Source organism: Mauremys reevesii, linkage group 6, assembly GCF_016161935.1.
Source record: "Mauremys reevesii isolate NIE-2019 linkage group 6, ASM1616193v1, whole genome shotgun sequence".
In the NCBI taxonomy this organism is placed as follows: Eukaryota; Metazoa; Chordata; order Testudines; family Geoemydidae; genus Mauremys; species Mauremys reevesii.
This window is the reverse complement of record NC_052628.1, coordinates 35,348,987-35,371,612: the sequence shown is the minus strand read 5'-3', so window position 1 is coordinate 35,371,612 and position 22,626 is coordinate 35,348,987. Positions and strand designations below refer to the sequence as shown.

The window sequence follows — 22,626 nt, the reverse complement described above, 5'->3', positions numbered from 1 at the left end:
AGACCAAAACCACATCTTTTAAAAGAATTAGTAGCACAATATGTAAGGATAATTTTGGTAGCTAGTGAACTGTGATGTCTGCTGTGTTGCACAATGTCACAGATTCTTCTTTGATGCATAAACAGTCAGGAAAGTCCTGATTCCAAATGCCAGGGGATATTTTTACATTGGGTAGCATTTATAGTATCACATGTGAAGGGCATTTTACAGTTTTGTGGGGATGATTTTGCTGAATATTTGTTAGTGCTCTTTGAAGTGACAGACTAGGCATAAGGAAAGCCGGTATTGCAGTTTTCTTAAAAGAATTCTATCTATGCTATTTTAGTAGTAGGTTGTTCTAAATGAGAATTACGCAAAAGTCTGTAGTGGCTTTGAAACACGGATAAGCATGCACAGTTTTGAAGGAACACAAGCTCGTTTGGCATGTACTATGTAATATTAAGAAAATATGAACCCAGTTTCCCAGACGTCAAAAAATAATTCATTAAACTACTGTGGTACTAGCCAGTGCCGAATGGTTTAATATTATTTAAGTTTTTTGTTGACATTTTGAAGATTACATTTAATTTCCTCTGGGACAAATTCATGAAGACATTTTACGAGGGAAGAGCAAATCCATTGAGCTTCCTTTTCTCTTTCTTGAAATTGCATTCTTATGCCACTGATTCCAGAAATAAGTATGCCAGCTTTTCAAACTTGGGAACCTAACCAAGGCTCCCAAGTGCACAGTTCTCAAGTCAGAGCACCTTACTATACTACTGCTCTCAACAGTGTCAGTTTAGCCACTTGAAAAATGCAACTGCTGTAGGAGAAATCATAGACAGGCTTTACAGATGACATCTTAACCCTAGAAATATTGTAATTACTTTTTCCTGATTATCGTGATCTTACCCACAATCAGTGCATGCAGGCGCTCATATGATTGGTCATTTTGTGAGTGGGGAGAGTGCATGGCCCTTTTTTGCTCCTCTTCAGGGTCCACTTCTACATGTTGTACAACAGCATGCTGCAATATGACACTTAGTACATTAGAAAAGACAAACATGTTAATAATTTAGAAAAGACAAAAATCTTCCCAACCTGATATTGGGTTTCCAGGGTAAACTTTTGGAGATCTTTCAGCAGCCCTATCTCCCCACCCCCCAAAGCAAATTGTGTGATGCACTGTACACACGTGTGTGCACGCACACACATGGGTTTGGTTTAGAGTAAATATTATTGCAATATTTGAAAAATCCTTTTGCTGCTACATCCTTGGCTAGACATAATTATACTTAGCCCGTACCTGGAATTACATCTTCAGAGGGCTTTATTAATCGATTAATTCTGGACATCCCTATGGGCTAGGTAAGAAACTATTATTGCCCCCACCCTGCGAACCTGAGGCAGAGAGGCTAGCACACCTAGGGTCCAGACATCAGAGTGTGACAGCTAATCATTCCGTGAAGAAATGTGCCATTGAGACAAACTTGTGCTGGGGAAGAAATGGGCAGAGAGCTGTGGCCAGAGCCAGCTCAGTTGTGGTGCTCAGACCCTGCTGAGGGCAGTGACATGCCAGCTGCTCAGAACCCAGAGCCTCAGGGTTCCGAGTCTTTAATCTTGTTGCTGCATCTCCCCAGGCCGTGGAGAAGCCGCGTGTTGTCCTGCTCGCGGTTACATAAGCGCCCATGGCCCGGAGGGCGGCGGAGGGGGATGTGTGGCGCGCTATGCTCCTGCCCAGGGCAGGTGGCGGTGACATGTGGGGGAGAAGCCGAGAGGGCCCCGGCCCTACGTGTTTGCTCCTTAAGCCGTAAACGGAGCTCAGCGGAGGCGACTGCGAGAGCTCCGCGCCGGGTTTTCTGCCGCTCCCCCCTCCGTACACACACAACACGCGGCTGCCCGACTCCGGCTGGCGGGCGGCAGCAGCAGCAGCAGGGCTCTCGCTCGCCTGCTGCTCCTGGGATGCCACACGGGGAAACCTGGAACACCACGGGGGGGGGGGGGGTTAAATACCCCCTGGTCTGGGGGGAGGGGTAGGGGAGAGGGGTTCCCTGAGAGCCGCAGCCCCGGACTCTGCTTCTCGCCGCTGCGGGAGGAGGAGCTGGGAACACAGGAAACGTGGTGGCCGCACACACGGCAGCAGCCGCGCTGATTCATTTCTGCTCGGAGCCTTCACGGGGGGAGGGGAGGGGAGGCGAGGCGGCGCTGCCTGTCTCCAGCCTGGGGAAGGCAAAGCGCCCTGCACCCGCCGTCCCAGAGGAGAGAGGAGACGAGCCACGGGCACCCGGCGCTGCTGCCTCCCGCCAGCATCATGCAGTCTAGGGGCCGCTTGAGAGACTGAGCCCACAGCAAACGAGCCTGCCGAGTGTCTCCGCAGAATTTGGTTTCGACCATTGACTTTAAGGCGGAAAGAAGGAGGCTGGAGACTCTGTTACCCAGACAGTTCCTTTGTGGGTCCAGCTGGAGTCTGAAGCCTGCCCTCCCCCAGTGCCCTGCGTTAGCAATATGAAGGAGCAGCACTCATGTGTGGGCACTGGGCATCTGAGCATGGCTGGGTATGGCAGGATGGACCCTTTGGAGCTTGCTGTTAGCCCTGTGAAGCGCTTGAGAACTGAGTACTCCTTTCCCTATCTCTTCGCAGAGGAGGCCTACCAAAAACTGGCCAGCGAGACCCTGGAGGAGCTGGACTGGTGCCTGGACCAGCTGGAGACCCTGCAAACCAGGCACTCCGTCAGTGAAATGGCCTCGAACAAGGTAGGACCCATCGGACTCCCTTGCCCCCCCCCCCCCCATTTCTCCTCCTCACTTGCTACCAAAGCTGGAAATCCAGTGGATAGTTTTTAGCCAGGTACAAAATGCATCACACTACATACAGGGTCCCGTTCTCCTGGCCACACTGGAGTTTAGCCACGCAACTCCCAGTAAAAAAACTTTAATGCATCTCTGAGCTTCTTTTTAACGTGCATTAAGCTGTTTAATTAAAAAAAAACCCTGAATGTTTGTAAATGAAGGAGCTGTTATCCTTAACTAAAATGTTCACGGGTTTGTTGACCCTGACATCTAATATTACTGCATATGAGTTGCTCAACCAAGGAGCCTAGTGCAAAGTTCTGTTTCTGATGGGGTGTGTGCATGCATAGAGGAGGGATGCTAAAAACAAATAGTTTTAAGACTTTGGTATATGGTTAAAGGGGAATTATCTGAATACTATTAAAAAAAGATGCAGTGGACTAAGAAACGAAAATAGTTGTACTGGACTTGAAATATGAATCTGAAAGATTGCTCCTGTAGTTTGTGTAGATTCCTTTGGCTGTAAATTTCAAGGCACATTTTGAAAGTGGTGAAACATTAGGTGTTGGAAGATTAAACTATTTCTCTATTTCTATTTGAGTTTAAAATAAGAGATATTATATTTGATTGCCGACCATTACAATCTTTTCTGTTATTCATTCTTGCCACACACATTCTGTTGTGAGCCAAGAAAATGGTATATTTCAATATCAGAAGTTAGTTGTCTACAATGGCGGGGTACAAGGTTGTAAGCAACCTTGTGCCAGAGAGTAAACGTCTGAAAAGGTGATAATAAAGATAACACACTATTCAATACAATTGTATTTTAAGTGGTACAGACCCTATTTTAGCTGTAAACATTGATGCTAATATATGGCATAATATTGTTTATTACTAATGTTTGGAAGGAAAAAGAGCATATATTTTCAAATTTTCTGCAGAGAATAAACCGTCCAGATAGCCCATTTCACCGTCCTACTTTCCTCTGTGCCCTCAAGGCCACAGACTGAATATTCAGCTAATATTGATGGTGTTCATTTTAGTGGACTTTACCTGACATTACTGAGAATTTATTTTACATCTGCAATAAGCAGAACTTGCTACAAGGTACTTTGGGAGCTGTATGTTTTCTCCACATTTGTAATCACTCTAGAAAAAGGGGGGGTTAATTGTAACAAATAAAGTACACTTCTTTCCTCTATTCCGCCTATGCAAACAGCTGATTAATCTTTTAATAAACGTTTATTATTTTGAATGAGTTAAATTTTTTTCAGAAAATCAAGAAAAACAAATAAGGTCTTTCTTAATATAATCTCTGTCTTTTATTTTACCTTTCTGCTTTCTTGTTTTGACTGCCATTCCCAACTTTGTCACTAGTTTTCATCAATTGCCTTTTATTTAACTGGATACTCTTCTGTGGCTGTGTATAAGATGTTAAGCATTTCAACTTTTATGCTGCTTTAGCGCCATAATATATCCAGTAAATTTCTCAGTGACTGTTTATACTTCTCCTGTCTCCACAGTCTCTCTGGTTCTGGTCAGCTGGTTGTTTCTGCTGCTTTTATGATTCGAAAGTAAAACTGACAGTAAGAGACAGAAGCACAAAAGAGAAATGGTATAAAGCTCAACATTTCCCAAACTTTTAAAAACAGTTTTGTACCAAATTGTTTAGCAACAATTCAAGCAGGATCTGATCCTGAGATACTGAGCTCCTACATTTGGGACTTGCAGATATTCATCACCTCAGAACTGGTCCTTATTTGTTTACTGTAAATCAAGAGATACTGGGTCTGTTCCAGCTCCTATTGAAGTCAGTGGCAAAACTCCCATTTTTAAAAAGGGAGCAGGATCAGTGCCTCAGTTAGGGCCTGATCCTGCATTTCTTGCCAATCCAATCCAAGTTATTGGATATTTATAGTGTGGAAAGAATGCAGGCTTAGATAATTAATTTGCAAAAGGAAATGTACATAAATATTATCCAGTTATTTGTACTTATAATATTGAAGCCTTTTACAGATCTGATTAAATACATTTAAAAACACTTGCCCAACCACTTTAGGATGAATAACCCCACAGCAAGTTAACATTGGATGACTTCTATAGGCTTAAGATGTCTATCTAATCTGTTGATCCATCAACTTGCTTGTTTATGCTACTTATATGGCCCTCGCTTTAGTAGTACCTGGGAAACGCTCTAATATTTAAAAAAAGAAATAAGTTATATTTTATTGAATCCAGTCCTAAACCAAGAAAGATATGGTGCCTTTTATGAACACAGGAGACAGGACTTTTAAAAAAATAAGATTTAACCAGTTACAAATCAATATAAAAATTGCTTGTTCAGTCAAATATATTAATAACCTTGACTTTAAAAAGATTGGTCATTATTTTTGAAAACATAAAAGACTCTGATTGACTTTTGTCTGAAAAAATCTATAGCTTCTTTCTTCACCCTGCACGACTGCAGGTCTTATCCTGGCCCCTTTCCCCCCTTGTGTTTGTATTGGTTAAAGCACTCCTGATTTGCCAGAGATAACAGGATAAACCTTCTTCATATGTACTTATTGAAATCAGGAGGAAAATGTGTCACATAAAGGTCCTCTCATTTCTTTAGAAACAGGATCACGCAGGCAAGGCATTTGATATGAGATATACAGTAAGCTGGGTTGTTGTAGCCTATCTGAAGGTCAATCAGAATGATGCCATATCTTACGTCAGAACTGGAAATTAATATTGCAGTCACATATTGAGTAGGTTTACTTGATCCATCTACTATGGATATAGATGTCAGAAACTCTCTGTTGCTAGTTACAATACAACACACTAAAATATTCAGAAACACTCTCAGATAGTTTTATGTTGCATTAAGATTGGCAGGCCATAAATGAAATCTCTTTTTATTTTTTGTCTATGTAAATCTATGTGTATGTTTTCAGTGTTCTTTTTTTCTTAAATCAAAAACAAATCAAATGCCATTAGTCATCTTGCGAAGAATCATTATAATAAATCAGTGAGCACAAACAATAGTGGGAAAAAATCAATAAGAAAAAGATTTCAGTTTCAAATGTTGCAGGAGTTGTTATGAACAGTCATTCTAATTCTAATTATTTGTAAAAATATCTAGTATTTATACAACACGTCACATTTTAAAATAATTATACTAACATTAACTAATGCTCACGACATCCCTGGTAGATATGTAGATAGATATTGTTATCCTAATTCAAGGGAAAACTGAGGCAGAGAAGTCTAGTCTAAGGGTAAACAGGTAGCCTTTTGTACAACAGGGAAAAGAACTCAGGAATGCCTGACCGCAGTACTAGGATCTAAGCATTAGAAAAATACAAAAATGTATAGCAAAATAAAGTGAAAGGGAACCAACAACTTATAAATCACACTAGTATCTGAATATGTTCTTTGCCCACCATTTTTACAAGTGACATCAAAAGATCATTGTAATTGAAAAAAAAATAGAGATTGTGCGGGAAAGATACTTCTCTTTTTATTTCCAATTTGTTTACTTTGTGCATTTGGCAGCACTTTCTTCATAGTCAGTTCAGTTTACTCTTTCCCCTGTGCTGTCAGTCAATTTCCCCTGTTTGTGTGAGTCTTTTAAACATAGTGGAGTGGCATAGGAACTGGCTATACTGTCTTTGCACCAGCTAAGGACTCACTCATATCAGTGGTGCAAAAGCAGCTATATTAGAGGAAAGAATGCCTATCAGGTTACAGTAGTCTGTGCCTCGTATGTGTCAGAACTATACTATACACTTCTTAGGCCAGGGAGCATGTCTACTGTACAGCTACTATCTTGATCTGATAGCATGGACGATTGAGCCCTTATTGAGTTCGACTGACTTCATTAAGTCTCTATTCAAGCACAGAAGGCTCCTCTATCTGATCTCAATACAGATTGAGTCCTGTGTTTATACAGTTTGGAGCATGCTATTCGTACACAATAAATAGTAATCAGTGACACGCAAACTCATAGCTATGGACTCAGGAAAGCAGAGTTGGTATAAATACGAGGGAGCATCTTGAGGAACCACACCACTGTGGTAGTGCACAGGGATGTAAAAGGCCCTTGGCTGGTTGGGTGGGAATTTCCACAGTGCAGGCACCGTGTAAGGTAGCCATAGGTGGTGCTCCACAGGCCCCATCGCAAGCCTGGGCATGCCAGGGGAGTGAGTGTAGCCCAGAGAGCTATGGCGATTCTGGGCAGCTCTATAGCCTGGAGCTGCCCGGTAGACAGTTCAGCCAGGGCTGCCATAACTCAGAGCAGCTTCCTGGAATGCTTAAGTTATTTAGGGGTTGTGCCATTCCCTGACCATGCCAGAATTGAGAAGGCCCAAAAGTAATTTCTTGGAGGAACAGCACACAATCTCACCCCGGTCTATATGCATGGCTCTATAAATAAATCAGAGTTCAAAAGAACATCCCAATCAAATAATGAGTTTATTTCTGTAGTCAATAAGCACGTTGCCAACTCTAATGATTTTATTGTGAATTTTGAACTATTTGATGTTTTTTCGTAAGTCCCCAGCTCCTGGAATCACATGAGTGCCAGATAATCTCAGCTTTCATTTAAAAAATAAAGTATGTGTCTAGCCCACATGGTTGTGGAGAAAAGCTTGAAAACATAATCCCTAAAGGCTCAAAAAACAGAAGGCAGAATAAAAGAAATATATTTTTTTCTCATCTCATGATTTCTGGGGACCAGACTCCTGATTTTTGAGCCCTTGGATTGGCAATAGTGGGTAAGGCATGCAGACTGGGTGCCCCATTCGTTGATGTGCCTTTCCATTTAATGTTTGCTAGAACTGAGGCTTTTCATATTAGGCCAACAATTTTCAAACTTGGGTGCTGAAAGTTAGGCTTCCTGATGCATATTTAGATGCCTAAATAAAAATGCATAATTTGCAGAGGTGCCTGCTAACTTCAGAATACGCTGTGAGTGCTGGTGCACTTTTGAAAAGCCTAACTTTAAGGTAGGTGCTGAGCAGGGATTTGGATGCTTAACTTACAGTTTGGTACAATCATACAAGCAAATCATCTTTTTAAAAAATGTCTAGGTTATATGTGGTGGTGTTTTATTTTTATTATTGTTTACTCTTTATCCTTTTAAAAAAAGTCTTAGATTGTAAATTCTCCTGGGCAGAGACCTGTATGCATGTGTGTGTGTGCGTGCTTGTGCAGTACCTAGCACAATGGGCCCCTTAAACTTGACTGAGGTCCAGAGGTGCTACTAATAAGATCTAGCAAACATTTTCCACAGGACTGTACTAATTTGTAGATGAGTTAAATATAGAGGAGTGCGTATAATGAAACTAACATGCAAACATGTTTTCACTTCTGTATTTATGATTTTTGCAAAAATCTCTAGTATATTATTTTAGCGTGTCTCTGTATCTGAATTTAAACACAAAAATGTTTCAGTGCATGTTGAAGTTTACCACAGATAATGATAACGTTCTTCGCTAGCTTTGTGATTCATTAAAAGCGGTGGGAACAAAAGTCAGTGAGGATCACTGTTAGTTACAGTATGTTGATACATTCTTGCTAACCTTGGGTTAGTGGTCCCAGACCTGTTTACTGTGAATGCACTATTTCTCCAAGAAATTTCTCGAAACATCAGAGTTAGAAAGATTTATGTTTTATTTAGTTTTACCACACAAAACAGCTACTTATTTGATACATCAAATAAAGTTGTAGCTGTCAAACGTGTATAGCAGGTTATGTGTTTATGCGGGTATTTATCAAGTGACTATGCAAAAGTTCCTCTGAGTTGTTGAGTAAAAATAAAATGCAGATTCCCAAAGCAGCAATGCATCTAACCATCTCTCAGACTCAAAGACTACTTTCTATGAGCACCAATACAAATATTTGTGGCCATATTCAGGCACTGAAAGAATACATTTAATGGTCCTGTAATGGCCATCCATGCCCTGTACTCAGCTGAAAATTCTGACCATACCACCACCCGCTGAAAAAGGATTTAAACAAAAATAAAGAGAACAGGGATTAGTTTGAACATTTCATTACAGTGAATTGCATTTTATACACAATTTAAATTTCTTAATTGTAAACATTAAGGATAACAAGAATGAGACTTAAAGGAAAAACAGTCAACTTGAAATCTAGTTGATTTAAAATAATGATTTTTTTACACCTGGCACTGAGGTCCCCTGCCGATTTTTGTTATTTAATAATCACATTTACCTATTGAGAAAAGTATTTTTCTTCTCCTTTACTGCTGTGTGAAAGACTTGTACAAATAACACGGGAAACTGACTAGCATAGGGGAAGGAGTGAAATTAAATTAACTAGGCAGCAAATGCTGCCGAATGCACAAAGTAAACAAACTGGAACTAAAAGAGAGAAGTATTTTTCACCCTCTTTTTTTTTTCCCTATCACAGTAATCGTAGATGTGACTTGTAAAAGGAGTGGGGAAAAAGATATTTGGATGCTAGTGTGATTTATAAGTTGGCGATGTTCCTTTCACTTTATTTTGCCATATATTTATGTATTTTTTTTAGTGGTTTGATCTTAGGACTGGGAGCCAGGAATTCCTAAGTTCTTACACCTGCTGTGCCAAAGACTATCTATTTACCCTCAGGCAAGCCTTTTCTGCCTCAGTTTCTCCATAAATTAGGAAAACAGTACTTACCTACCTACCTATCAGAGAAGTGTGCATTAGTTTAATGTCTGTATAGTGGTTTGAAAATGTAAAGCACTATATAAGTCCCAAATATTTTGTTAAGAATTAGAATTAAAATGACTGTTTAGAACAACCGCTGAGTCACATGAAACCAAAATTGTTTTCCTTACTGGATTTTATTTTCATTATTGTATGAACTCATTGGCATCTTTACTCTATCCTCTGGGAGGCACTCAGATAATATAGTGATGGTCATCTAGATGGATACAGTGCATCTTACTAGAAATAAAGGAAGTGGCTAATGTTATGGTATGAAAGAATGAATCACCATTGAGAAGTCAGCTTTTATTAACAGACTGACTACATTTTAGTCTTGTCCTTTTGAATCACTTTTGGTTACCTTGACATAGTTTGTTACATGACCAGCATCTTGTCTTCAGGAATGGTATTCCATGTATAGAAGCTTTATATTTTATAGAATTTTTTACCAAATTTGTAAGCTCAGCCAAAGTAAAATAGTATCTTCTTATGTCATGGTCATAGATTAGAGTGACCTGTTTCCAATTAGAGAAAAAGGCTAATGCTGTCATATCCAATTTAAGAGGATTTCTTTATCAGTCACTCTCTTAGGTTTCAGCTATTACACATAATAAAATATGTGCTGGAAATAAAATAGTGGAAAAGGAATTTGCTAATATCACAACTCAATTTTGTTGCAAAACTGGTAGGTCCTCTGTTTTGCTGTTCAACGATAAAGGCAGCTGATAATCGGTTCCAAAAATTTCTGCAGCTTATTGCGTGACAGCATTCTTATATAATGTCTGGCAATGCCATTACACTCGGCTAGTTGACATGATAGTTTAATTGGCTCTTGATGTTCTTGATCTTTCTAGGAAAATCCAAGGATGTGGTTAGCTCCTTACTTGAGTATGCATGCCAATACTGACAAGAATTAGAAATGAATAAGATGTGGCTGTTCTCATGCAAAAACTTCATTGAGTGTAGCATCAGGAAGTACTTATTCATTGAGGGTTTCATTTTGTACAGCACAGGTGTGGGATGTTATCTGTATACGTAGGAGCTAAAAAGTGATGAACTAAAGAGGGAATGCATTGATGAGAAGATTTCTACAGGATCACCATGCTTAGCCTTGCTTCATAGCAAGAGTAAAGCAGAAGATTAATGTGTAGCTAAGCACCCAATTTGCATGCTGGAAGAATTGTACTTAAACCAGGGGTGGGCAAACTTTTTGGCCCGAGGGCCACATCTGGGAATAGAAATTGTATGGTGGGCCATGAATGCTCACAAAATTGGGGTTGGGGTGAGAGCTCTGGTTGAGGCTCTGGAATGGGGCCAGAAATGGGGAGTTCAGGGTGTGGGAGAATGGGATGCGGGGGAGGGGTTTGAGGGCTCCGGTTGGAGGTACGGGCTCTGGAGTGGGGCTGGGGATGAGGGGTTTGGGGAGCAGGAGGGGGCTCCAGGCTAGGATCAAGGGGTTTGGAGGGCGGGAGGGAGATCGGGGCTGGGGCAGGGGATTGGAGCACGGTGGGAGGCTCAGGGATGCAGGCTCCGGACGGCACTTACCTCAAGCAGCTACCAGAAGTAGCAGCATGTCCCTTCTCCAGTTCCTATGTGGAGGTGTGGCCAGGCGGCTCTGCATGCTGCCCTGTCCACAGGCACCGCCCCTGCAGCTCCCATTAGCATGCCGGAGGGAGCCATTGGAGCAGAGCGCGTAGGAGCTAGAGATGGGCCATGCCACTGCTTTTGGGAGCCGCGTGGAGCAGCCCCTGACCCTGCTTCCTGTCTGGCGCACCGGAGGGGGGCCATGCCATGGCTTCCAGGAGCTGTGTGGAGCAGCCCCCAACCCTGCGCCTCAGCTGGAGCACCGGTGTGGGGCCATGCAGCTGCTTCCAGGAGCTGCGTGGAGCAGCCCCTGACCCTGCTCCCCGGCTTAAAATGGCTGGTGGACTGGATCCAGCCCGCGAGCCATAGTTTGCCCACCCCTGACTTAAACCCAAATCTCCTCAAACAAGCCCTTTCCTCACTTTCTGCTCCTTTTTTATGCTATGGAGCGGGTATACAAAAGTCCTGAGACCTCTGTGTTAGGTCAGTATGCTTAGTACTTAACCTTACTTGCTCCCATGTAAGTCTGGCCACACTTGTGCAGGAGCACAACAAACTTGCACTAAGATAAGCACAGTGATGAGTGTAGGTAAGGCACTTCGTAGTATGCACTGTGAAAAGACTTACAGGAGCAGGCGTCGTGGGTGAAATTTACCATAATACAGAGGACTCCTACAAGGCCCTCCTTGCCATTTAAGTACTGCAGTGTCTTCACACAGACACAGAGATGGCAAGAATAGCTTTGCAGGGGACTTCACACCCACCATTCAACCCAGAAGGAAAAGTCTTGCTGCCTACCAGTGAGAAAAGTCAGCTGGATACCCTGTCCTTCTAAGGAGCAAATCTGCAAGGAGTGTTGAAAGTGGGTCTGAGATTTTGGGCTGTTGTTGAGTCAAGAGAAAAAACAAACATGCAGTGGGTGAGATTATGGGTCTGAAAAGAGATAGGCAGGGTCTCAGCTGCTAGACTTGGGACTCTGTGCAGGTGAGTGAGAGCAGCCTTTGTTTCCTCTAGTGGGCCAGCTTTGGGTGACAAGGAATCCCTGTGCTGTAATACTGGTGTGGTGGGTGATGAGTGCATGAGAGATCAGGGACACTGAGGTCAGGCAACAGCTTGTCAAGGACCGTCTGGGGAGTCAGGAAAATGCTTTCCCCTGAACAGCCATAAGAACATAAGAACGGCCATATGAGGTCAGACCAAAGGTCCATCTAGCCCAGTATCCTGTCTTCCGACAGTGGCCAGTGCCAGGTGCCCCAGAGGGAATGAACAGAACAGGTAATCATCAAGGGATCCATCCCCCGTCACCCATTCCCAGCTTCTGGCAAACAGAGGCTATGGGCACCGTCCCTGTCCATGCTGGCTAATAGCCATTGATGGACCTAGCCTATCTTTTTTTAATCCTGTTATAGTCTTGGCCTTCACAACATACTCTGGCAAGGAGTTCCACAGGTTGACTGTGCATTGTATGAAAAAATACTTCCTTTTGTTTGTTTTAAACCTGCCTAGCAGATCTGCTGCTCATCTCCTAAGTAGGGCCTTGGCCGGGGTAGGGATTGGGCTTTGCACTGCCATCTCTCCGCTTCATGCTAGATGAAAGGAGCATTGAGTTCTCTGCCTAGGAGAAAACGACAACTCCAAGCAGTGAGCAAGCTGCACTCAGAGGAAAGCACTTCCTCACTATCTGTGTGGCTCTTTACAAGCAGCTGTCAGCTCTACACAACTTAGCTCCTTCCTGCTGCGCCAACCAGCTGCAGCAAAAAGCACTTGGGGTCTGTCCCATAACCAGGGGCGGCTCTACCTTTTTGGCCGCCCCAAGCAGTCATGCGCGGGAGGCACCCCGGAGCCGCGGGAGCAGCGGACCTCCCGCGGGCATGACTGCAGAGGGTCCGCTGGTCGCGCGGCTCGGTTGGACCTCCCGCGGCTGCGGACGGTTCGCAGGTCCGGCGGCTCTGCTTGAGCTGCCGCAGTCATGCCTGCAGGAGGTCCAGCCGAGCCGCGGGACCAGCGAACCGTCCGCAGTCATGCCTGCGGCAGGTCCGCCGGCCCAGCCTGCCGCCTCCCGGGAAAGGGCCGCCCCATGCGCGTGCTTGCCGCGCTGGGGTCTGGAGCCGGCCCTGCCCATAACTGTGGATTTTAGCAGACAACCTAATACCTGAAGCTAGTACCTAGAACCTGGAACTCTGTCTGCCTGCTTGCCTGAACTTAGACCTACAGTTGCTTCCTACCCCAATCAGTTAGAGAGTTTAGATTTCCTTTGATCTCCAAAAGCCCTGTGACTATGCCCCTTTTTAGCTACCCTAAGCAGTGCCTTAAGAGATGGCATATCTCTTACCACTTACGCAGTCTCAACCCAGTAGAGGTGATTTTACCAGTCTGTCGTCTTCCGGGGCTCTGATGACTTCCTCCATACACCTCAATGTAGCAATGTTCCCAGTCCCTGCACACTGATGTACAATCACCCCTTTTTATAGCCTCTTTACTTTTGCACAGGTATCAAAAATTCTTTCCTTCAAGTATAACACCACAGAACAATGTAGTAAAAATAGAAAATATTATGAAGTAATAATCAGTGAAAATAGTTTAGGGCATGATGTGGGTAAATGAGCCTGGTTTTCATCCATCATATATATTTGAATATGAAATATTTCTTTGACAATTTAAAAAAATGTTTTATTGGAAGTAAAATGTAAATGTAGGTGCTACTTTTTAGAGCATACTCACAAAAAACCTTATTGTCTTTCCTAAGAAAATAGTATTATTGACTATTGCAAGGATATTACTTAGAAATGGATTGTATGTAAATGAGCACTTCATAATTGCTCACCTTGTTAATAATGGTTTTGCAGTTACTCATAAAGGCTTCTAGTTACTTGGTTCTAAATTCTGCCTTAAAGATCCACCAGAATCTCCTGGATATTATGCTGTGTACTGAAGTAGTGATGATTAGGTCATAAGACTTGAAGCACTTCAAAGATGGAGGAATGATCTTTCTCCTGTTTTGTTTGTTGTGCATTTTTAACTATAGGTATTTCCTTGCCTAAATAACTTTTAATGCAGTGAATATGAAAAGATTATGCACTGAAATATCAGTGCAGTTGCAATACGACAGAGAAATCAGAAGCAGTTTTGCTTACTTGATTATGTTGTTTCATATTTTGCTTTGTAATCCTTTACTAAAACACTATATATTTAAGAGATTTTTCTCTCTCTAACCTATGGGCTGGTCCACACTAAGAAGTGGGGTCGAATTAGGGTACGCAAATTTAGCTACGTGAATAGCGTAGCTGAATTCGAAGTACCCTAGTTCGAACTACTCACCCGTCCAGACGCCGCGGAATCGAAGTCCGCGGCTCCAAGGTCGACTCCGCCACCGCCGTTTGTAGTGGTGGAGTACCGGAGTCGACCGCAGCGCTTCCAGAGTTCGAACTATCGCGTCCACATTAGATGCGATAGTTCGAACTCCGAGAAGTCGAACTCACCGCGTCGACCCGGCTGGTAAGTGTAGACTAGCCCTATGTTTCCAGCTTTGAGATGGATTTACCATTGCTAGATTTTACTTTTACCAAGGACATGTCTGCACCAAAGATTTATGCCAGTTACAGTCATTGGTGGCCTGCCACCAGCATAACTGCAAACCTCTAGTGCTGGCAAGTTAACCCATGATGTGCACTGGCGCTGCTTATCCCTCTTTGAAACTGTGGTGAACTGTACTAGTGCAAATTGTGGCTTTTATCAGCTTTGCCTGCCTATAGTGGGACTGGGGCGAATTGCCTGCATAGACAAGGCCATAATCTCAGAGACCAGTGAACCAAACTAGTTCATAGTGCCTGTTTACAAGATTTCCTAAAATACTATTCAAACCGTTTATGTTTTCTGTTAATTAAGTAGTAAACCACTGATGAGTGGTCAGCCAGACAAATTATTTTTCTGTTTTTCTGTTTTTGAATAAAAGAGCAATGTTCATAAAACTGAGCCACTCCTTTGTGATGGCAGGAGACGAGAATGCTAGCTTGTTATTTAAAAAAAAAAAAGAGAGAGATTCATAGTACTGCTTCAATCTTTTATCATAATTAGAGGGTAGTTCAAAAATCAGACTAAAAAAACAGTTTTGCATTCTAGTAGTCCATCTATACTGTTCACAGGTCAGCTTTTAATTCCTACCAAGTCAAGCTTGAGTGGTTAATGAATTTATTTAAAATAATCCTGAATATATTACACAAGACTGCAATACCAGAAATTGTTTGACCTCTGAAACAACTCAAAGTTGCAATGTCTTTTCATATTTCAACTCTTATTATCAAATGTTTCTTTTCTTTCATCTTCCTGTACTACAGATCCTGTGAAATAGAGGATGGATGATGTTACTCTATAATAATAGATTTTACTTCTACAATGCATAATATTCAAGGAACTCAAACGGATTTACAGACAATGCTCACTGTTAAACCAATATTATCCCCAATTTACCGGTTGGGAAACTGAGGCACAAAGTGCAAGGTGACACATGTCATAGGCAGACCAGAAATAGAATGCAGTTCTCCTGACTCTCATTTGTGTGTGTTAGATACAAGACTTCATATTTATTATTTGTATAATAGCAGTGCTTAGAAGCCCCAATTAAGGATCAGGGCCCCACTCTGCTAATGTAAATTAGCCAGCCCCACTCCCAGAAAGCTCTCACACTTGTCTAGACAAGGATTTTGATAATAGAACATGATCCAGTCTAACTATCCCATTCCAAAAGTCTACTGTAGAGCAGGCAGCATATAGTTTAACATGCTAGGCTTCCCATAGGCTTTCACTTCACCAGTTTAGCCTGTGTTAAGGCAATGTGTCTTGTCTACACTAGGCATTTCAAACATTTAAGAACACATTAGGTAACATGTTTTAACAACTCACCTTATATCCTAGGGTTTGTCTACATGGGAAACTTTGCCAGCAGAACTTTCAAAGTGACATAAACTAAACTGAAAAAAAGATATTCTTGTTTCCAGAATCAGATTTTTACACACATGGAGTAATAGTGGCATAATTATATTGCTATCGTTCTGCTGGTAAATTTCCCTATCGAGATACGCCTCTAGCCTAGACAAGAGCTACCAGTAGGCCTTGATGTGCAAAAAGGGTGTTTTTCAATCATGTTAATTTAATGTGGCTGAAAAACCCCATTAAGATGCAGGTTGACACATTTAAAGCCATATTAGCTGACCTTGTACCCTATGCTCCCCACTAGGTGTTAACTTAACCAGTTTAGCAGGAGTTTTAAAGGCAGTGTTACTTAACTAGTGTTTTAACATAACAGTCTAATAAATCAAACTACACAAGATAAGCACATAAATTGGAAATTTCTTCTCAAGTGGTCAGCATTAAACGAATTAAGAATGTTGACATTTCAGTTGTCATAATGTGGTTTCAAATAGTTGTTTACTGCCTCACTGAGATGAATGGGTTCGTTCAGGACACTCTTATAATCACTGTTTCGTGATATCAGTCTGTAGGCTCTGGAAGACAGAACTGCATCAGTTCATATTGAGAAAGTTATCTTAATTACAAAGGCTAGAAATGTAGGTCCATTTATTATATATTTTATAATTTTATTTACAATTTATAAAACTCTAACAGTGCGCTTGGTGCTGTATAAAATTCAAACTAAGACCTTACCTTGAGGAGTTTATAATCCAAACATACAGACAACAGAGGGGTCTCCTGGAAGACACAGAGAGTACTGCTATTTAAGAGCAATTTTTGCAAAGTAAGCATGTGATTCATGAGAGCATTTTTTGATGTGGGAAGCAATTGTTGTAAGCTTCCTGGAAAAAGTTAGTTTTCAGGGCTGATTTGAATGAAGAGAGGATAGACACTTGGATTGAAATTCTGTCTGTAGTGAAATCAATGGGAGTTTTCCCATTGATTTCAGGAGAGCCAGGATTTCACCTTTGATGCATTGGAATAGTGAAGGAGTTCCAACCTGAAAAGGAGAGCCAGGAAGAAGTCACAAAGAGGAGAGTGGAAGAAAGTGAGGTATGCATCATTAGTGGAACAAAAAGGATGCAGAAGAGATAAGAAATAAGAACAGAGATTGAATCAGGGTTCTGGGTGGAGTGGAGTTGTGGATCTTCCAACAAAAGTATTAAACAAAAACATTAAATACTGGAATAAATCCTAAAATATTGTATTTTTAGATTGTGCACTCTTTATAGCAGATAGTGTGTCTTCTGTGCTCAGCAAGTGCTTAGTTTATATTAGACCACCCCGGTCTAATATAAACTTTCAGAAGTGGTGTGCCGAGTCTTCATTTATTCATTCTAATTTAAGGTTTTGCGTGTCAGTAATACATTTTAACGTTTTTAGAAGGTCTCTTTCTATAAGTCTATAATATATAACTAAACTATTGTTGTATGTAAAGTAAATAAGGTCTTTAAAATGTTTAAGAACCTTCATTTAAAATTAAATTAAATTAAAATGCAGAGCCCCCCCCCAGACTGGTGGCCAGGACCCAAGCAGCGTGAGTGCCACTGAAAATCAGCTTGCGTGCTGCCTTCAGCACGCGTGTCATAGGTTGCCTATCCCTGTATTAGACACTGTCACAATCTAAATAATAATAAATACAAATAACGTTAAAATATTTTGAAAATATGTTTATAATAAAGATCTGTGGAAAACGGGTTTTGGTTTGTACTTCTCTAACCTTGCTTTATCAGGATGGTGACCACTTTGTAACTCTTGCTGACTCCAGGATTGCACTTGAGATTAGAACTCTCATGTATTTTGCATGATCAGCAATGTAAAAGCATCTGACACTATTAAACATATATATAGCTGAAGTTATCCAGAAATTGGAATTAGCACTCAAATGGTGTTCGTGTTATTTCCAAATGTATAGTGAATGGGCCCAAATATATCAGTATGGGCTTAACCCTTGCCTCCTCTGAGCAGGTGTGGTCATTTGGCAATGGTCTGTCTTATCCTAAGCTACGGATATGTGTTTGAGAGGGTTTGGCCACAGTGGTGGGTGGAGGGTCTGAGGGTTGTCATACCTTCAGTCTGAGCCATGTCTCCCTCTGAATGTACATAGAAAAACCAAAGCATGCTCACTTTTGTAACTGGAAGGAAAATAATCCATTCTAATGCTGGAATTTCATTCAACACTTAGTCATGAAAGAATTCATACGGATAGTATATGCTGTGCTCTTGCTATAGCAGCTCCCTACCAGCTTTTCAGAAGTTGGGAGGACAGATAAGTATTTTAGATCTTCTCAAGTTCCATGTTTATTTTGTTCTCTAAAGATGTCATCCACCAGGATTCTCACTTTTGTCTTTTAGCTCCCCTGTATTAAATATCTGCTGCCACAGAAAATCGTGTTTGAGAGCACTGTTCCCAGCAAAATCAAGATTCATTATTTGTATGCTGTTTAACCGTTCTTGAAACAGCCATTCTATGCAGTTTTACAGTGAGCATGCTCAGATTCCTCAGCATCTCTGTCCTCTGCTGCATGCTGATCACCTCGGTGGCTGCCGCTGGCTCTTATTACTGGCGAATGGCATGCTGTGCTGATGCAGACACCATAATAGGAAGCACCTAGGCCTGTCATAAACAAACAGGTCTGAAAAAAAAAGTGCAGGTCTGACGTATGATGTGTCCATAGCAACAAGGAAAGATCAGGCTGCCATTTTGGAGTAAATGCAGGATAGTATGGGTCTACAAGAAGCCAGAAAGTATCTTGCTGGATTTAAAAGCTGTTCTCTATGTGTACATCAGAATTTTTGTGAAACACAGTATTTGCAAGAAGACAGCTTGCAAAAACAATGTCTTTAATTACTAACTTCTGGGGAATTTAAGGGTTTCTTTGAACTAACTGATTTTTCACTTGCAATGGAAACTTTAGCTGGATATCAGAGCACACTTACTCCTGAGAAATACTAATCTGAGAAATTGTTTGACAAACAAATCATAGTATATCTCTTTGGATGCCTAATTATTGAAACACAGAGGGCATAATATTTCTAAGTAAAATGATTGTGTGTTGCTTACACTATGAAGTATGGCCAAAGTTTTGTACATCTGAATATTGGATCCAGGTAAGACTGCATTTCATGTTTGATAATTACCTGCTTTTTGGTTTTTCAGCATCAGTAAAACAAATGAATAAATGTTGGTGCTTGGAGGGATATAGAGTAGTTTAGGTGTGGTGCTGTAGAAAAAAGCTTTAAAGATTCAATTACAGGAGATCTTTTAAATATCATCGTTGTGAAGATGTTGTTGCAGTCTGTAAAAAATATATAGTCAGATGCATGTGCCTGGAATTTCTGGGATAACTTTTAGTTAATCCTTGTTTACAAAACTTGGCTTTACAATGAAATGACTAAATTGAAAAATATTCCAGATAGAAGATATCAGAATGCATAGGAATACTCGCACAAAAATAATCTTGGGATTGAAGGACTAAAACAAAACAATGTTTTTTTCTTTGTGTGCATGTTTTTTAACTCAATTTAATACACATCTATAGTCTGATGTTCGTATTTACAATTTTGTCCTTATATTACTGAAAGACTACTTCATAAGAGAGATGATATGGCAATAACACCTAAGACTGTATAACGGGTGTAAAGTAGAATTGTAGCAGAAAAACATCTCTATAACTATATTGTTTTGTATTCTTCCAAGCAGATTAAAACCCTAGTGCTGCTGCACCTCTGTTTCGTCTTTTCTAGTTTTGAGGGGGCAGAGGTTGTGGCTGTAATGCTGCAAAAGGACTATCTGTTGATGTGTGTGTGTAGCACTGTTTGTTTGTTTGTGTATTATATGATCAGAATTTGAAACATTTACCAGACTTGGAGGACTAACCCTCTTAACCAGAGATAAAGGTGAAAGACGAGTGTGGACCTTCGGTAGATATGCCCTGGTGAGAAGGCCAGCTATATCCAACTGCTCAAAGCAGGGAGCGTGCTGGCTGCAGATGCTGCTTCTCATTTGTATCAGCCTTTGGATAGTCAGTGTTGAAATATGAAGCTCAATGCCACTTACTGCTTGGAGAGAGGAGGATTTTCTGTTTCTTCTGTCCCCTACAGAGCTTCTTGGCTGCCATGGGGGTAGAAGGTCTGCACAATTCTACTCTTTTCCCAGCCTCATTTTTGCTCCTGTGTCTGCCTCTGCTGCTGCTCACAGCTTTGCCACACTACCACAGTATTATGTTGACCTCATCCTTGTCACTAATGTTACTGATTACAGAATTCTGGATTGCAGCATTGAAAACTGACAAGACTCTGCACCTTGGGAACTGCAGAGTCCCTGGAGTCGCCTGTCTGCAGACTCAGAAAGACACCTTAGCTTTGGCATATACTCCATTCGCATTTGAAAGGTTATACGATCACAAGCCTGGGTATATTTACCCTTGAATTTTTAGTCACATTTTACCATATGTTAATTAACACAACTGTAAATTGCAGCATAGACAGGACATGAATGTTTGTTGCTTGTTGTCAGCAAACTCGTATCTTGTGAAGGCAGCAAAGAGTCTTGTGGCACCTTATAGACTAACAGACGTTTTGGAGCATGAGCTTTCATGGGTGAATACCCACTTCGTCGGATGCACCCACGAAAGCTCATGCTCCAAAACGTCTGTTAGTCTATAAGGTGCCACAAGACTCTTTGCTGCTTTTACAGATCCAGACTAGCACGGCTACCCCTCTGATACTTGTATCTTGTGTTTTCACTAGAATTTACTATGTTGGTAGTTAATGTGTTAAATAACATATAGTAAACCACTACTAATATTCAACAGCATATATATGAAATGCTAAATTAAGTAGAAATTGATGGGGTATGTCCCCTCACTCACCTTTGTGAGTGTGAAAAATCTAAGATTTCTGAGCCCTGCTGAATATTATCAGATATGAGCTCCTATTTCAATGCTTGCTAGAGCAAGATGACTTAGACAAGGTATAGAAACCCATGGATTGCCTATGATGATGTTGTATTTGTTTAATCAAGTCACTGCTGCCCTTTGGTCCAGTAGCGTATGGAATTCTGCTGTTGAAAGATACCACTTGAACCTCTGCTTAAATATTCTTGAAGCATTTTAACACATTTTTTTAATTCAATCAGGGCCTGATCTAATGCCCATTGAAGTCAATGGGAGTCTTTTAGTTAACTTCAGTGGGTTTTGGATTGAGCCATTCACTATTTTCCTTATTTGCTATCTTTACCTCTTATCACAGGCCTTGAAAAATCCAGTTGCCTATTTGTTATTGTCACTGCAGAAATTGTCCCGAGTAAGTGAAGGGGCAGATCCATCTACTGCAAAATTTAAGCTCTTTATTAAAAGGTTCCAGTCCCTGTGGCTGGAAAAATAACCTTGTGAAAATGAACCCAGTGTAAAGCAATGGACTGGTGTGTTTGACTCTGCCAAGAGACAGTGTAAATTGACAAGAATCAGCTAAATTCACCCAACTCCTGTCGTGGGAAAACTATGAGCCACAGCTGAAGCAAGCACTGGACCTATGTAGAGGATATGAGAACACAAAATGGAGAGGGGATGTAGAGACTTCTCTACCCTTATAGCAAACAGAATACAGAGAGAGATCTGGAGAAGCAGATATACACACATACTGCAGAAATCAACTGGGTGGGTAGACTATGGGACACCTTCTCTCTTCACAGCAGCCTGGAGGTTTTGGGGTTGAAGTGGGGGGAACATAGAGAATGCTTTCTGTTTTCAGAAGCCAGGAACTGTTAGAGAGTGCTTCACATTTACTTAGACACATTCTAGCCTAAAGCTGATAAAAAAATAGGGAACCTGTAAGCAAGATCGAAAGAAGCAGGCTGTGTTGGCAGATGGGGATGAAGAAATTGAGCTTCTCACCAAGACCTTCCCAGCATCTTCTGTACTGTCCTCTGACTAGTCCTGTGGCCTGCAGGTACGCTGCATTTTCAGATCTTGTCTTTATCACTGAAGGGCTCTGTGCCCATTTGGAAAATAGTATGTATAGGTTATGTACTGACAGTGCCAAGAACTTTACATAGCTTAATTCTGCTTCAGTAGCTATCAGCCGAGCCTCTGGACAGCACATTTGAGCATTGATTCATATTTATCTGGTGCTTAACCAAAGGAGTATTCTTTATCAGGTAGATGTGGAAAATAGTCACCTTTAATGTCAGTGGCATGCTGCATTGGTCATACCGTCTTCACACTAAAACAACTAGGACTTGAAGGAAGATTTTCCCTTCACTAAGCTTAAAAAGAAGAGAAAGAAGAATGCTGATTTTAGATAATTTTGATCAGGATCTAAATAAAGAAAAACCTAGTAGTAGTAAGCCAGGTTTGTTTTGGTTTTAAAGTAAATTTTTCCAGTTAGAGACTACTTTTATATGGACTTCAGAAAGTTCTGTTTGACCTGAGTGATATGAGGTACATACAGTGTTTCTTAAAAAGAGATTTTGACAAGAAATTCAGTAATAAAGGTGGGTTAGTCTTGCCACTTTCTTACTTGAATACATCTGTATTCTTTATCCATGTTAGACATTCAGCAAAGAATGTACCCAGTGTAATCATTTACTTTATTTAATGCAACT

The 22,626-nt window shown here is 41.2% G+C and overlaps 1 protein-coding gene across 17 annotated transcripts in view; it reads left to right on the top strand.

Moving 5' to 3' along the window:
- PDE4D (phosphodiesterase 4D) overlaps positions 1 to 22,626 on the top strand; it is a 1,085,833-nt gene that overhangs the window by 1,011,086 nt on the left and 52,121 nt on the right. For 16 of the 17 annotated variants that reach the window (XM_039543145.1, XM_039543146.1, XM_039543150.1 and 13 more), the window contains one exon: positions 2,621 to 2,733. In XM_039543145.1, coding sequence (XP_039399079.1) covers positions 2,621 to 2,733 — 113 coding nt within the window. Of the gene's footprint in view, positions 1 to 2,093; positions 2,535 to 2,620; positions 2,734 to 22,626 lie in introns of those variants that run through there. The other variant, XM_039543160.1, reaches the window with a different exon arrangement.